The sequence below is a fragment of the Podarcis vaucheri genome, assembly GCF_965113315.1.
Source record: "Podarcis vaucheri genome assembly, chromosome: 4".
In the NCBI taxonomy this organism is placed as follows: Eukaryota; Metazoa; Chordata; class Lepidosauria; order Squamata; family Lacertidae; genus Podarcis; species Podarcis vaucheri.
Window position 1 is genome coordinate 24,274,638 of NC_138762.1, and position 17,595 is coordinate 24,292,232.

The 17,595-nt window shown below is 40.7% G+C and overlaps 1 protein-coding gene across 3 annotated transcripts in view; it reads left to right on the plus strand.

Annotated features, from left to right (window-relative positions):
- Nucleotides 1–13,977, plus strand: part of ATM (ATM serine/threonine kinase) — a 57,420-nt gene extending 43,443 nt beyond the window's left edge. For 2 of the 3 annotated variants that reach the window (XM_082220375.1, XM_082220376.1), the window contains 18 exons: nt 101–335; nt 1,656–1,820; nt 2,049–2,168; nt 2,282–2,499; nt 3,270–3,477; nt 4,660–4,764; nt 5,987–6,142; nt 6,487–6,625; nt 7,149–7,231; nt 7,601–7,741; nt 8,584–8,700; nt 9,152–9,301; nt 10,745–10,910; nt 11,803–11,889; nt 11,978–12,092; nt 12,343–12,406; nt 13,394–13,530; nt 13,628–13,977. In XM_082220375.1, coding sequence (XP_082076501.1) covers nt 101–335; nt 1,656–1,820; nt 2,049–2,168; nt 2,282–2,499; nt 3,270–3,477; nt 4,660–4,764; nt 5,987–6,142; nt 6,487–6,625; nt 7,149–7,231; nt 7,601–7,741; nt 8,584–8,700; nt 9,152–9,301; nt 10,745–10,910; nt 11,803–11,889; nt 11,978–12,092; nt 12,343–12,406; nt 13,394–13,530; nt 13,628–13,808 — 2,587 coding nt within the window. In that variant the 3' untranslated portion in view covers nt 13,809–13,977. Of the gene's footprint in view, nt 1–100; nt 336–1,655; nt 1,821–2,048; nt 2,169–2,281; nt 2,519–2,959; nt 3,245–3,269; nt 3,478–4,659; nt 4,765–5,986; nt 6,143–6,486; nt 6,626–7,148; nt 7,232–7,600; nt 7,742–8,583; nt 8,701–9,151; nt 9,302–10,744; nt 10,911–11,802; nt 11,890–11,977; nt 12,093–12,342; nt 12,407–13,393; nt 13,531–13,627 lie in introns of those variants that run through there. The other variant, XM_082220377.1, reaches the window with a different exon arrangement.
- Nucleotides 13,978–17,595: the final 3,618 nt, after the last annotated feature.

The following is a 17,595-nucleotide window of genomic DNA, read 5'->3' on the forward strand; positions in this document are numbered from 1 at the left end:
ACTGGACTAAATAGACTCAGTGATCTGACTCAACGTGAAGCAGCTTTATTAAAATTTAGTCAGAATTCCTCACACACTTCCATATGCTTTCTTTTTTCAGATCTTTTACTGCCAGCCAGCTGAATTGTACGTATCTGAAGTGGCAGAAACAGTCCCAGCTTCTCCAAGACAGCGACTTTAGTTTTCAGGAACCTATCATGGCTCTCCGCACAGTAATTCTGAAGATCCTTCTGGAGAAGGAAACTGAGAATGCCAAAAGGGAATGCATCAAAGACATCCTCACAAAACACCTGGTGGAGCTGTCCAGATTGGCTCGAGTGGCAAAAAACACACAGGTAAATAAATCCTTAAAATTCACTCTAGATGTTCTCCCTTACAGATTTGCTATATTAAGTATAGATTGATGTTATTATTTTTAAAGAGGTACTCCAGGGCTTCTCCAACATGTATTAGGAAATTATAATTCTCTAGTCTTGTTACCACGCTGTTGTTGTTTAGTCCTTTAGTCGTGTCCGACTCTTTGTGACCCCATGGACCAGAGCACGCCAGGCACTCCTGTCTTCCACTGCCTCCCGCAGTTTGGTCAGACTCATGTTTGTAGCTTCGAGAACACACTACTTGTGTCCTATAGTCACATTTGCTAGCCTGGAAACAAACAAAAAAATATTTAAATGTGAAAGTCAAGCCATTGTATTTTGGCAAGTGCATTTTCTCATTTTCTGCAGTATGCCTGATTGGCAATTAGGCACCTTAACAATACTAAGAGCTATGGAGCAGCAGCATGATATAGTCACCTTCTTGAATTCCCCAAAAGAAGTGCATAATTTTGTTGTTATTATTGCATCAGTTGCAAATTCTCTTTCCTTTTTAGGTAGTTTAAAACATTCTAGTGGATCAATAAGTTGTCCTTTCTGTGAAATAATATAGCATACAATTATAGGCCTGAATATATTTCTATTTTCTCAAAGCTGGACACCACTTGCACATGCCCACAGGTTCCTATTCTGGATTAATTCACCTAAATAGCTTCCAGCCTTAGTGTGTTATTCATTAATTGTGCTGTACAGATTGAAAGTATATTTAGGAGTGAAAGTGAGTGGAAATCATTCCATTTATCATTCTATAGCCCCTCTGGTTATGAGGCATAAAAGGGAAGGTTCAAAATATACTAATCTGTGATCAGTGATTTGCAGTACACTGTTTCTGGTGTAAGAATTTGAGCACAACCATAAATTCACTACATGAGCCATAAAATTAATAGATCCTTTAAGGCTAAATACTGTTATCTTGGGCTCAGTCTTCCATATGCAATTATTTGATTAATAGTACTAGATCTAGATTCCCCTGTACTCTGATCCCATATCTTAAATTGCAGCCATATAATGTAGGACAAACTATTTGTGGCTTATAAGTGGTACAGATTTTAACGTGGGTGTAAAGGAAATGAATTTTCATTTCATTCCAGCAATAGGATTTGCATACTGAATCATTCTTGGAAGATTTAAGTACATGAACATGCAGTTAGATCAGGGATGGGATGTAATTGTAACAAGGTACAATTGGTATCAGATTTCACTGGATTCTAGAAATATGAAGAAATGGATGATATCTCAAAACTTAAGATAATTTTTTTTTTGCTTCATTTTGTTTTCCAGCTTCCAGAAAGAGCAGTGTTTCAAATCAAACAGTTCAGTCCGGCTGGACATGGGGTATGTGTGTGGCAGCTGGAGGAAGCACAAGTGTTCTGGGCTAAAAAGGAAGAAAGCTTAGCGCTGAGTATCCTAAAGGAGATGATTAAGAAACTGGATGAAGATGACATGGTACATTTTGTCCTATGTCAGCTTGACAGTAGCAGCGTTGTTTAAATTCCTGTTTTGTTTTGAAGAAACACAAGGGCAACATATGTGACATACTTGTATTTGTGAAGGGCCAAAACATATGCAGAAAACCTTAACTGAAAGGGGAATTCAAAATAAAAGAGTGCTTGGGGAGAGGTCACTTTATATACAAGTGAGTATGTCTGACCTGCATGATTATATTCTTCTAAGGTTAAAGAAGACCCAAGCCTGCGACTGATTTACACAGAATGTCTGAGGTTGTGTGGAAGCTGGTTAGCAGAGACATGCTTAGAAAACCCGACAGTCATTATGCAGAATTACTTGGAAAAGGTAAACAACTTCTGCAGATATTTTTGAAATCTTATTTGCGTGCTTACTCATTAAATGGTGGTTGTTTAATGGCCAGGCTGTTGTTTTATCGTTTTTATAACATTTGGTTCTAGGCAGTAACAGCTGTTGGGAACCAAAACGATGATAGTAGCACCGAACTCAAAAGTGGAAAGATGAAGGCTTTTCTGTCCCTTGCTCGTTTTTCGGACACTCAGTATCAAAGAATTGAGAACTACATGAAATCATCAGAGTTTGAAAACAAGCAAGCTTTGCTGAGGAAGGCCAAGGAGGAAGTTGGCCTCTTAAAGCAGCACAAAGTTCCTACAAACAAGTAGGCCTCTCTAACTGTAGTGGGTATGAGTTACTCGTGCGTAAACTGGTGCCTCTATAGGCTAATTTGCCTTGTTAAACCTTTCTGACTGCGCAGCCCTTTCTCATCGTGGCTGCCTCAATCGTTGGCAGAATCCGTCAGTGGGCATTTCTTGAACCTCTTCCAGCATAAAAGTTGTTTGATGCCCAGTCTCCTCCTCCTCTCACTGCGCGGGAGCCTCCTGCGCAGGGAGGGTGTGGGCAGCGGAGGACCTGGGCTCTCCTCACTGATGTCCAGTGAAGAATCCTGGAGCCCTCTCTCCGATTCCCCCATCAGCCCCCCTCTATCCCTGGTGTTGCGCTGAATAGCTTCACCCTCTACTGGGCTGTTTCTCCCCCTGTTGCTGGGTCCTTCTTCCGCATCATCAGAGAGCCTCCCCTTCGCCTCTCGCTCTGATGTCAGTTCCCTGACACTAACTGAGGTATGTTATGCCACCAGTTCGTAGTAAGTAAGTTAAGGCAGGTCTGTCAGCTGGTTGGGGTTCATCTAGCTATATTTTGGCGTGTATATTCTTGGGGAACAGTGAGCATGTTCTTATGAATGAACCATTATCTTAGGAGTTTTCCTGCTTCTGCCATTTTATTGTGTAAGGCAATAAAAGTAATCATTGGGTCAAGTACTGAGAATGAGGAGAACCCAGGCGCTCTCTTTTTCATGAAGTCAATGTCTGTCAGCATATAAGTAAATGAATTTTAGATTTGTAGTCTTATTTCTAAATTTCTGTTGTTAAGATACACAGTCAGAGTTCAGCGGGAACTACAACTTGATGAAGGTGCAATTCGCGCACTGAGAGAGGATCGCAAACGTTTCTTATGCAAAGCCGTTGAGAACTACATTAACTGTTTACTGAGTGGGGAAGAGCATGACATGTGGATCTTTCGACTCTGTTCTCTCTGGCTTGAGAACTCTGGTGTTTATGAAGTCAATGTGATGATTCAGGTTAGTCTCACCGTAACTTTACTGCATCTGTGTATACAAAGATACAACTTTATTACATCTGTGTATACATTCCCTCTTTGTAGTGAAGTAAAATATAAGGTTGGGGAGCAAATTGCACTGGATGTTTATGCGTGGGTGCATTTTTCCACATGTAAAATCTAAAACATTTAAGTCTCAGATCGTGTGGGTTATCAGTTGTACAGTTCATACTCATGTACCTTGGATTTTACATGATTAGGCCCTATGCATACCTGTTCCATACATACTAGCAGGCACAGAGGCGAGTGAGTGGAAAGTTTTCTTGTTTTCCCAGCTTACGTAGCCTCTATTCACAGGGAAGTTCCTCTGAACCCAGACCATTGTAGCTTCCATACTCTCGCTTTCTCCCCCACCCGCCACAGCCAGTACTCTGGGTTCTCGGAGTAGGTGCAACATGTAGTGAATCAACCCACCATCAGTCTCTCTTTGAAGTAGTATCTTTCATTACGGCTTTCTGCTTCTTTTCCCCAGAGTCCTCTTTTACCTTAGCATTCTTTACTTATGTCAGGATTTTTATAAATAACAGGAATAATATAATGTATACCCCACAAAACTACCTAATCCAATGGCTTCATCGTCCACTGCAATAAATACATAGGAATTGAGGTTCCTCACAGTCACAATCCATGCAAAATACTGCCAGGCAGTGGCCTTGTTCAGACAATCCGTTCAGGCTTGATAGTTTGTTTGTGAAAATGCAAACAGGCATCAGAGCCAAGCCCTCCTCTCCTCCTCCCTGGCTTATTTTCCTAGTTTCTTAACTGACATTAAGTCAGAATTCCCCGGTTTAGATGTAACAAGGAACTCTGGCTTAATATACGCCAAAATCTTTGTGCCAAAGCCAGTTCACAATGAGGGGATGAAGAAGAACTCGGTCCTGACTCGCTGGCGTCATAAACTGTGCTTACATCTTAAAATACTATAGATTATTCCCCAGCTTGTACAGTACTGTCTTGTAAAACCTGGTGAGAAAATGTGTGATAAGTGGATGATAAAAATGCTGCTGTGAAAAAGAGTGCCTTGCACTGATAGCAATTAGAAAACAATATTGTGATGTACTGATATCTGAGCATACATGCAATTTGTGTTATACTATTCAACAGTCTCACCTTCTACTTTTGTTTGCTGTTTTTATTATAACAGACGGAGGCAAAGAAAATACCCTCTTACAAATTCTTGCCACTGATGTATCAACTAGCTGCTCGAATGGAAAGCAAGGCAGAAGGATTTCATCAGATTCTGATTAATGTAATTGATCTTCAACCATGATGCCCTGTATTCATTTAACATGCAAATACAAAACAAACACAGAAACAAAATACAAAAACAAACTTTATTTGCATGTAGATAGTTTGGGTGTTAAGGATTTTACAGTGTTGCAATGTTAGATTTTAGCTCTTTCATTTTTTGCAGCCAGTTTTGCAGCTCAGAAATGGACTACTGTATAACGAAACGAAACTTCCTGATTCCTTCCCTCTGATCTCTGAGCTTTGTGCCATCCCTTCTCATCCCCAGCTCCTCTGTCCTTTGTCCAGCTTTTTCCTTCTTCTCTGTAATTGCTCATGGCTCCCTGGTTTCATACACCTTTGCCCAGCATTAGAGAAAAATAAAATAAAATGCCCCTGCCTAGTGCTGCATGGTGAAGGAGCCTGAGGACACGCATGTGCAGTCCTCAGTAACTAGTTCAGAGGTTTTGTCCCTTTGACAGGGCTGAATTTTTCCTGCATCCAGGCACTAGTTTGGCACCCACACAGCCTCTCCTTATTCAGATGTGATGATAGAGCTGAGTCTCAGTGTATTAATGGCATGTTGCCCCCAGTACTCTTAATGCCAACCGCCAGCTGCTTTATATAGATATTAAATAGCATTGGGGGTATCTGCAAGGGGGGGGGGCAAAAGCACTGTCCCAAAGCTGGACTTTGTCTCGTAGGTAGGACTGGAATCTATAGCACTGGGCTCCCAATTACCATTCCATTTTATTTATTTATTTTATATACCACCCTTTATTTGAGGGTCAGAGGGTAGTTTAAAGGCAAAAATGAATGGAGGCAGTCTAGAAGGAGACCATGGTTAGTGGTACTGAAAGCTGCAGAGAAGAGAGGTTTTTAAAAAACAGCAGTAAAGTCACATTCCCTCTATCCTACTCTCTGTAGGTGATCCATTAGGACCTGCAAGAACAATTCTGTCCCATGGCCAGGCTTCAACCCAGATTAATTCATTGAAGCTCATTCATATAGTGCTGAACTGTGGTTTATTGTCACATTCAAATAGAAATAGCATTTGAAATATGACGTCCAGTATAGAAATATGAAATATGAAGTCCAGTATAGAAATATGACATATGAAGTCCAGTATAGAACTGAATCATTGAGCATTGCTGCTGAACCTTTGATGCTTGCTTTAATATGCAGATCACAGAGTAAGAATGCTAGTTGTATAACTTTTTTAAAATAAATATATTTCTTAACAGCTTATAGCTAGAATTTCTCTGGACCATCCACATCACACTTTGTTTATAATCTTGGCATTGGTGAATGCCAACAAGGATGAACTCTTCGCAAAGCCGGAAGCATCAAGAAGCAGGCAAACAAAAAACACACCAAAAGAAACTTCTCAACTTGACAAGGTACTTTAATTCACCTGTTTCTGGGGTGCTTAAGGCTGGGGGAGCGGGAAATGTTTTGTGTTTGCATGGACAGTATTGTAGTTGGGGCCTGTTTTTCATAATGTCAGAGCTGCAGTAAAGTTACCCACCAGCAGTTGGCCCAGTTTCTTAATGCTTCCTTTGTTGTCAGAGCTCTGAATTGTTTTAATCTAAAGTAGATTGTAGATTGTAATCTAAAGTAGATTGTAGATTGGCGTGCTCTGGTCCATGGGGTCACGAAGAGTCGGACACGACTAAACGACTAAACAACAACAGATTGTAAGTAAAACACTCACTTTTACCAGTATTCCTTTTTCAACCGATAGGAACGGATGGAAGCTGCTAGCAATATAATTAACATTATCAAGCATGAAAGAGCTATTATGGTGGCAAATGTTGAAGCCCTCTGCAATGCTTATATCACTTTAGCAAACATGGACGCGACTCCCTGGAAGTCAGAGAGAAGTAAGAATATGGAAAATGGGGATAATTGCGGTGGGAGTTGAAAATCAACAATAATCCTTCAGTTTCATACTGTGTAATAAATAGCTGAAAAATACTGCTTTGCTTCTCCAGGATGTTTTGTCAAGAGTAAATTATCTGTGCAATTTATAGGCTATAATGATATTTGTTAGCCAGTGAACTGTATCCAATTTGTGCAGGTATCTGTAACAGCCTTTGCCACAGAGCAAATTGGCAGTACTCTGGTTATTTTAGTATTTGGGGACGGGCCAGTTTACAATGTAATATTTATAGTACAATTAGATATATTTAAAAGAGTTAAAATAATAGAGAAGGTCTGATACGCAGTAGAAAGGCGTTGCAAAGGGGTAGATGGCACCACACTAGAAAATCTAGAATAATTTCTGTAATATCAGAGACATCTTGGAAACAATTTCATCATTGTTTGAAGTCCAGTGTGCAGGAGTTCATATAGCAACAAATGTTAGCAATGGCATTTAAGATAATTTGTGTATTGTTTGTGCAGGAGGCATAAATATCCCTTCTGATCAACCTATCACCAAGCTAAAGAATCTAGATCATGTTGTTGTACCCACCATGGAAATCAAGGTAAATAAAACTCAGTAATAATCTCAGTAATAATCCTTACATAGTCATATTAGCGGGGATTACAGTGGTACCTCGGGTTAAGTACTTAATTCGTTCTGGAGGTCCGTTCTTAACCTGAAACTGTTCTTAACCTGAGGTACCACTTTAGCTAATGGGGCCTCCCGCTGCTGCCGCGCCGCCGGAGCAAGATTTATGTTCTCATCCTGAAGCAAAGTTCTTAACCCGAGGTACTATTTCTGGGTTAGCGGAGTCTGTAACCTGCACATGTTTCATTCTAGCAGACAGAGAAATGGCTATCAGTACTGTAGTGAACATGTAATATTGTGGTGAACATGATACAGCAGCGCCTAAATGTATTTATGATTTTAGGTGGATCCAAGTGGGAAGTATGAAAATTTGGTTACAATAAGGTCATTCAAGCCAGAATTTCGCTTAGCAGGAGGCCTTAATCTACCAAAAATAATAGACTGTGTTGGATCAGATGGCAAAGAGAGGAGGCAACTTGTCAAGGTAAGTTCTGTGTGTTGCACGTGCTAGAGAGGTGTCTTTTTTTATTTAAAAACCATGAGACTTGTAAATTTAATGTAGAATATTGGGTTTTTAACTTATGCCATGTTCTGTGGTGTGAACCTTGCCTTTGGTGGAAGTTGATACGTTTTATTTCTCTGTATTGAAAATACTGAGCTGCTGTAAAGTAAAACCGTGGGAAATTTATAAGCGCCTGATGTAGGGATGAATGGAAATACGTTCTTACACATTTCTAAATATATACAGTGGTGCCCCGCAAGACGAATGCCTCGCAAGACGGAAAACCCGCTAGACAAAAGGGTTTTCCGTTTTGGAGGTGCTTCGCAAAACGAATTTCCTATGGACTTGCTTCGCAAGACGAAAATGTCTTGCGAGTTGCTGCGGGTTTTTTTTCCTTCCCCCCCCTTTTCCCCAAGCCGCTAAGCCGCTTATCAGCTGATCCTAAGCCGCTAAACCGCTTATCAGCTGATCCGCAAAACCCGCAAAGCCGCTAATGGGCTTGCTTCGCAAGACGAAAAAACCGCAAGACAAAGAGACTCGCGGAACGGATTCTTTTCATCTTGCGAGGCACCACTGTATTTACTTACTTACTAAATGTACAATGTATTTCAAAACTTCTAAGTGATCCCAGAAGACAAAGTATAAAGTGACAGTACTGCTCAATTGTCTGGATACTTTTCCTGTTGCTTAAGTCTACAGTACTTTGCATACTTGTTTTGAATAAAAGTTTACCTCACTTCCAAATAAATATAAATAACATAAAGTAGTTGTAGTGTTCAGCAGATGCCATTTCTATACCATTGCCTTTTTTGTATCTCTTAAAGGGCCGTGATGACCTGAGACAGGATGCTGTCATGCAGCAGGTTTTCCAGATGTGCAATGCTCTGCTTCAGCAAAATACTGAAACCAGAAAGAGAAAATTGACTATCCGCAGATATAAGGCAAGTTTTGCTCTTGTTCCATCAAAGTAGCCTGTTGCAGACATGATGTGGGTTCACCAGCCAAAGAAGCTTCCTTTATATAGGCTCTGATAATTACTGAATTTAGCTCTGAAAGTGGCACTTAGGACTTACTACTCAAGATCTTTTAAGATGGAGGTGACGGGAATTGAATCTAGGACCTTCTACATGCACCTCACATGCTCTGCCACTGAGTCTAGGGACTCTAGTTTGAAAACTGGGAGCTAGTGTTATAAATACATGTGTGCGCACGCGCGCGCGCTCTCTCTCTCTCTCGGGATTTTATTTCACTTTCCACAGGGCATTTTCTAATGTAAACTAGAGATTGTACCCATGATTCCAAAATGGGTTTTCAAACTAAGGTTACAAAGGAATCTGATTTGAATTAGCACTAGTTAATCATGACAGTTAATACGTCTGCTTATTCCTTAAGGTGGTTCCCCTTTCACAGAGAAGCGGTGTCTTAGAGTGGTGCACAGGAACGATTCCTCTGGGTGAATTCCTCATCAATACTGACAGCAGTGCTCACAAACGATATAGGCCAAAGGACTATAGTAGCATAGATTGCCAAAGGAAAATGATGGTGAGTCAGAAGCAAATCCTTCCCAAGCATGATATGCTGTGTCTAGCGGTATATTCCTTATTTTTGATTTAGGCTATGAACACTCACCACAAAATCGTCTGTTCTCATCACACCCACCCATACAATCTGTTTTGATGTGTTCACATCTGTAAGAAGTCAAATCCCACACTTTCCCCAATAACCTTTTATCATGAATAGGGAGTAGGTCTGCCAGTGAAAGGCTATTGCCAACTTCACAGCTGCCACAAGAAAGAGGATAAAATTATTACAGGATTTTATGGCCTAGCTTCGTCACAGCACATTTCACCAGGTCTTTTGTCTACTTCGCTTTATTTGTTTATTTATCAAATTTGTATACCGCCCTTCAACATAAATAAAAAAGCACAAAATACATTTTAAGAAATCAAAAACAAAACACCCACAAACCAGTAACTGCCCTCCCAAACACTTTCCGCTAATGCCCCACTGTCCAAAATTTGCAGGACAGCCACTTGGAAGTCTCCATCTACCTTCACCAGAACTACAGGTTAGATACTTTAGGTTCAACAGAAGCAACTTTTGACAGGAGAATTCTACAGATTCTATCCTCCTCCTATATTCCAGGTCTGGCACTACCCACCCTACATGACCTAGCTAGATAGAGAGCATCCCATCCATGGGTCGTATCCTCCTTAATGCCATCCAGAGAAAGGAAGCTTGGGTACTTTATGTGAAAGGGATGAAAGAGACCTTTCCCTGGTCCCAGCATTCAACCTTCATACACATACACTCGAGAGACAGCCAGAGCTTTGATTTTCTTAGTCCGTATCAGACCTTGTTCCAAGGGACTGACTTCGGATTCACAAGCCTAGACCCCCACACTATCTGAAGAAGTGTGCATGCACACGAAAGCTCATACCAAGAACTAACTTAGTTGGTCTTTAAGGTGCTACTGGAAGGAATTTTTCTTATTTTGACTAGACCCATACGTTAGGGGACATTTCAACTCCTCAGATCTTTCTATACTCGCTTGAGCGTAGATCTTCAGAAGCTTATCACATACTTGCATGTGCCTCTCCTGGTGGAAGAAGGGCTTCACCCATTCATGGATGGATCCCCCATTCATTCCTCCAGAGGAAGTGCATTCATAGTAAACCATCCAGGCTTCCCTTCTCCCATTGTCAGTTCAGGTGAGAGATAATATCTGACCCAGAGTTAATGGGTGAACTGTATAGGTTAGGCAGGGATTTGAGCCTTTATCTCCCCCACCCTTAAGCCAGCACACTGTCCACTTTGCGACACTTCACTTCCGTTTTGCCCAATTGTTGCACACCTATTGGTATTTTGAAGGGCAGGTGTTTCATGAATGTTATGTGTTGTGTTCTCACTGCAAGTACAGCTGTACATAAGCAACAAAAGTATTTTTCACACCCATCTTTAAATTGTTTATGGTTTACTTTGAAGGAGGCCCAAAGGAAAAATCCTGAGGAGAAATGTAACGTCTTTATGGATGTATGTCAGAATTTTCAACCTGTATTTCGTTATTTCTGCATGGAAAAATTTCTTGATCCAGCAGTATGGTTTGAGAAACGGCTGGCATATACTCGCAGTGTTGCTACTTCATCAATAGGTACTGTAAAAATATGGCTGGTTTTTGGCACACTTCAATAATAATTTTATAACTATAAAGACAAATTGAAAATAGTGTTTCGTTTCAACAAGAGCTAAAGGTCTTAATCTATTTAATAACGAAAATGTAATGACTCTTGCTGTTTTGTCCTCCTCTTCCAAGGTGCTCCGTGAGCTTTAGTTGATAGTACATAGATTTTGATCACAGGGGACAAATTTTAATTGTTGGGGCTGATAGTTTTGGCGCAGTTAGAGGGCTGCTTTCTTTTCTATAGGTATTTTCATTCAGGTGTATAGCTGACTGGGAATGAAATGCCAATGTTACTCGTTTGCTTTGTTGAATTAACTGTGAATCACCTCCCACTTGTTTTGGCATCTTCAAAATGCACCCATGTGTGAAAGTTTACTGAGATTTAATCCATTTAATAATTAAAAAGTAAACTATCATTAAAAATGGTATGGTTTATGCTGCACAAAAGTGTACAGTAGCTGCTTTAAATATAAGATGGCAGCATGAGTGTACTGACACTGCGACATAGCACTACATGGGATTAATTTATTTTGTGAATGGGAGAAAGAGAGGGAGCCGCACTCAGGTATATTTTCTATCCTTAGGCATGTTCCCAAGCATTTCAATCCTCCCACCAGTTCTTTGTTCCTCTTGAAAAACCATTGCTGAAGATTAGGGGACCTTCCAGAGTAGCACTTAATGCAACATGGTAGACTGTGGTTGGAAAAGGAGAATAGACCTTCTCAGAACCTTACAAGCAAGGAAAACCTGTTGGGCGGGGAATAAATAAATGCAGAGAGAAGCTGTGAGTTGTATGTATAAAGGGGGGAAATGAAATGTAGGCAAGTGCTTCTGGGTTCATTTTGAGACTTCCTTCTTTCAGTTGGCTACATACTTGGTCTTGGAGACAGACATGTACAGAATATTCTGTTAGATGAGCAAACCGCAGAACTCGTGCACATTGATCTAGGTATGTATAAACACAAGCGATCATATATTATTCTTTTGTGTATATATAACCCTTTTAAAAACGTTGCATTTCTCTTTTCCTCTGCCAGGTGTTGCTTTTGAGCAGGGCAAAATCCTTCCTACCCCAGAGATCATACCTTTCAGGCTAACAAGAGATATAGTGGATGGAATGGGCATCACTGGTGTAGAAGGAGTCTTCAGGAGGTATAGTATATAACTGCACTTGCTTCTTAAGCATTTCACTGTTAAAGTTACAATAGAATTCCACCAGCTCAGCTTTTTGAACAAGCTTGTAGTGTAAACCAGTGAAAACCATGTTCGTTACATTTTTATTTTTGGTCTAATGAGACCCAGTAAGAAACACTGCCATTAGCTATAAAAAACAAAATGCTGTCGTATATTGAAACTATTAGTGGAAAATAATTTAGAAAACTGTTCTGAAAATATCTTCTAGATGCTGTGAAAAAACTATGGTGGTTATGAGAAATTCCCAAGAAGCTTTGCTTACTATTGTAGAGGTAAGCCTTTTTTTGTGGCTGTCGATGAAAAGCTGAAAGGTATTGGTTGTATTTAAAAACTTTCATAAACTTCTTTGGCATTTAAACTGTGGCAGCTCCTAGTGCAAAAGTTTTGCTTCAACATTCTAAACTGTTAGGCACACGAAAAGTTTATAAATATTTTAAGCACTTATAACTTGTTACAGGAGATTTACTGAAATATTGTAATGCAGCTCTGAACCTTTTCTGTTTCAAGGGAGCAGAATGTTTTAAGGAAGGAAAAGATGTTAGACTGACATATGAGCCCATTTGAACACACAACTGAAATTATTTAAATTTGTGGGCATGATCAAGCCCCAGCATGTGGCATGCATGCACACAGATCTGCACATGAAGGATGGCTTGGGATCAAGACTCCCAGCATGTAGTACAACACAAATTACACTGGTTACCAGTTTGTTTTGAAGTGGTGCAGTTAACCTTTAAAACCCTAAGCAGCCTAGAACCTTATTTTCTCAGGGAATGTCCATGCATATATGAACCAACCAGAATCCTGAGATCAGCATTAAGGGCCCTGAATTCTGTCCCACCCTTAGTAAATATTTTAACACAGTTGTAGGATGTTTTCTACCCAGTTTCCATTAGCAACCTAGCCACTGCTGTCTTGAACAGTTGGTATTCACACTGTGTGAAGACAGTCTTACAAATGACACACTATGGTAGTTCAACCTAGCGGTTACCATTTATCAGGTGGCCACAAACAGCTTAGAGGAAACTCTACAAGGAGTTTCTGTATTTCAAAAAGCAGATTCATTGTAGCTGTATTTGCTGTTGACAGAACATTTATAACTGCCCAATTGCTAAAATAATTGAAATGTTTTATTACCAAGATGGGACCAAATCATAACATTTAATTCACATGCTGAACAACATTGCCAGTCTTTATTTGCCTGCCTTTTTAGGGAATTTAGGCTTCATTTAGATGTCTATTTTTGCCTTGTTTTACAGGTGCTTCTATATGACCCACTTTTTGACTGGACCATGAATCCCTTGAAAGCTTTGTATTTGCAGCAAAGGCCAGAGGATGAAACAGACATCAACTCAAGTTTCAATGGTGCTGATCAGGGATGTAACAAAAAATCAAAGTAAGAAATCACTACCGGGGATGGGGGTTGTGACTAACATGAACATCTGCGAGGCTCTGCAATTTATATTTTCTTACTTTTTTTTTATTCTCAACAGTGATAACCAGACGTTTAATAAAGTGGCAGAGCGTGTTCTGATGCGACTTCAGGAGAAGCTTAAAGGTGTGGAAGAGGGGACAGTGCTCAGTGTAGGAGGTCAGGTGAACCTTCTCATACAGCAAGCCATGGACCCAAAGAATCTCAGCCGCCTCTTTCCAGGGTGGAAAGCCTGGGTGTGAAAATGCGGGGTTGGTCTTAATGAGTAGAAAATGTTGCTGCAACGCAAGAGAACTTTGTTCCTGCTGTATTTAAAATCATCAGAACTGACAGTGGAATGCGCACAGTGGTCCTTGTTTTGCTGCTATGCAATGTACTTCACCAAGAGGGCGCCACAACACTGGCAGGAGGCTACAAGTGTGTGCCAACCATGATCACTATCCATGCTAGAGATCTATGGCATATGGAAGGTGCACAAAGTTTTCCACTGCTTTAAACCTGGAGACAAGAAACTGAAGTGTTATGAAATGATACATCAGACTTAAAGCTGACAGGTACATTGCCCAAAACAAGGCTCCATATCAAAACTGGGAAGAAAAATACGTAGAAGAATTAAAAATCATATGCACAGTGTAAACTCACAATAGATTACTGTTACTGATGGCTGCAATTATTTGCCTTAAGAAAATAGATCTATTAACTATTCATTGTAATAATCTGGGTACCCTTTTGGTTTTTGTAAATGCTGATAACTGAATTTTCAGTTTTCAAAAATATATTATTTTTGTTACTCTTAGCTAGCAAAATCTTACCATGTGAAAAATGATATTTTTTTAACCTTTTTTCTATCATGGAAATAGTGGCTTTATCCAATATTTTGTGTTTAAACAACATGCATTCAATTTCTACTGGTTGTGTTACTGTTTTAAAAATGTAAATTGCTCTTTTATCCCCACCACTGATTATGTAATCCTTGGGAGGGAAAAGGGGCACTATAAATGAATATAAACTTACTAAGTTAGTTTAAGATATATGAAAACATGTAATTTACCTTTCAGTAATAGTTTCTGGCATGTGTTTGCCATGTTCATGCCATGGAAGGAAACAATTTGTATATGTACTTGGTATTGGATTCTGTGCTATTGGAGTATTGATTCTCTACAAAATGGGTAATAACATCCACCGGATCCTGACAAAAATCCTGTAGAGCTCAAAAGCTAGTGACAAAACTCTTGTATGTGAAATAAAACTATGCTGTTACAGACAAGTATTGTCTCCAAAACCGTTTTTTACATTTGTCCTGTAAGAGAATAAATATAGTAGTATAGAAAAACTGAACAGCAAGCCCAGAGGTTTAGAACAGTACTCCTAGAGCAGAGGGAGATTGTGACTACTTTACTCCTTTAGTCCTACTGCTGTGAGCTGAGCAACAGTGTCATCCATATGGGAGCATGGGGCTGGTCTCCTCCAGACAAACCATGAACTGCTAACCAAGAACAAATGCTTGGTAGGGTAGCAGAACTGAAAAGAGTGTGTCTGAGGCCATAGAGATCCCCAGGACCTGGGGGGGGGCAGGACTAGTTACTTCCCACCCATGTTATCTCAGTGCCAGTGGTTGGACAGTTTCTCGTCATCACTTAATGGGCCAAGAAGCAATGGCAACCGTTGATGCAGGAGTTGGGATTTCTTTTGGCAAGGTGGCAGTGGCAAGTGAGGCAAGTTTCCAACAATGCAGCAACGGCAGCCATAGGGTGGGACAAGATGGCATTGTTGGTGGGTACGTCTGGTGCCTGAGCCACGCCACATGGGCAGTGATGTTGCTGGGGGGTGGGTTGAGATGACAATGCAGGGGACCAAGCAGACCTGACACAGATCTGGGTTAGGTCCCCTGGATTGCAGGGAGTGGGGGGGCATCTGCTATGCTTGGCTTTAAAACGACGGACTACCTGTTCATACATCTCACAATTTTGAGGGTCCTTAGAATGTCTGGGGAATGCTAAAGTAGGGAATCAAGAGATAAAAGGAACAACTGGCAAGTTTGGCCTTGGAGATCAAAACGAAGCAGGGCAAAGGCTAATAGAGTTCTGCCAAGAGAACAAGCTGGTCATCACAAACACGCTTTTCCAACAACACAAAAGACGACTCTACACATGGACATCCCCAGATGGGCAACATCGAAATCAGATTGATTATATTCTCTGCAGCCAAAGATGGAGAAGCTCTATACAGTCAGCAAAAACAAGACCTGGAGCTGACTGTGGCTCAGATCATCAGCTGCTTATAGCAAAATTCAAGCTTAAACTGAAGAAAGTAGGAAAAACCACTGGACAGGTAAGATACAATCTAAACCAAATCCCTTATGAATACACAGTGGAAGTGAGGAACAGGTTTAAGGATTTAGATTTGCTGGACAGAGTGCCTGAAGAACTATGGGTGGAGGCTCGCAACATTATACAGGAGGCAGCAACTAAAACCATCCCAATGAAAAAGAAATGCAAGAAAGCAAAGTGGCTGTCCAACGAGGCCTTACAATTAGCGGGGGAGAGAAGGCAAGCAAAATGCGAGGGAGATAATGAAAGATACAAGAAATTGAATGCAGACTTCCAAAGAATAGCAAGGAGAGACAAGAAGGCCTTCTTAAACGAGCAATGCAAAGAAATAGAGGAAAGCAACAGAATGGGAAGAACCAGAGATCTGTTCAAGAAAATCAGAAATATGAAAGGAACATTTCGTACAAAGATTGCCATAATAAAGGACAAAAGTGGTAAAGACCTAACTGAAGCAGAAGACATCAAGAAGAGGTGGCAAGAATACACAGAGGAATTATACCAGAAAGATATGGATGTCTCATACACCCCAGATAGTGTGGTTGCTGACCTTGAGCCAGACATCCTGGAGAGTGAAGTCAAATGGGCCTTAGAAAGCACTGCAAATAACAAGGTCAGTGGAAGTGATGGTATTCCAGCTGAACTGTTTAAAATTTTAAAAGATGATGCTGTTAAGGTGCTACACTCAATATGCCAGCAAGTTTGGAAAACTCAGCAGTGGCCAGAGGATTGGAGAAGATCAGTCTACATCCCAATCCCAAAGAAAGGCAGTGCCAAAGAATGCTCCAACTACCGCACAATTGCACTCATTTCACACGCTAGCAAGGTTATGCTTAAAATTCTACAAGGAAGGCTCAAGCAGTATGTGGACCGAGAACTCCCAGAAGTGCAAGCTGGATTTAGAAGAGGCAGAGGAACCAGAGACCAAATTGCAAACATGCGCTGGATTATGGAGAAAGCTAGAGAGTTCCAGAAAGACATCTACTTCTGCTTCATTGACTATGCAAAAGCCTTTGACTGTGTTGACCACAGCAAACTATGGCAAGTTCTTAAAGAAATGGGAGTGCCTGATCACCTCATCTGTCTCCTGAGAAATCTCTATGTGGGACAAGAAGCTACAGTTAGAACTGGATATGGAACAACTGATTGGTTCCAAATTGGGAAAGGAGTACGGCAAGGCTGTATATTGTCTCCCTGCTTATTTAACTTATATGCAGAATTCATCATGCGAAAGGCTGGGCTGGATGAATCCCAAGCCGGAATTAAGATTGCCGGAAGAAATATCAACAACCTCAGATATGCAGATGACACAACCTTGATGGCAGAAAGTGAAGAGGAATTAAAGAACCTTTTAATGAGGGTGAAAGAGGAGAGCGCAAAATATGGTCTGAAGCTCAACATCAAAAAAACAAAGATCATGGCCACTGGGCCCATCACCTCCTGGCAAATAGAAGGGGAAGAAATGGAGGCAGTGAGAGATTTTACTTTCTTGGGCTCCATGATCAGTGCAGATGGTGACAGCAGTCACGAAATTAAAAGACGCCTGCTCCTTGGGAGAAAAGCAATGACAAACGTAGACAGCATCTTAAAAAGCAGAGACATCACCTTGCCAACAAAGGTCCGTATAGTAAAAGCCATCGTTTTCCCAGTAGTGATGTATGGAAGTGAGAGCTGGACCATAAAGAAGGCTGATCGCCGAAGA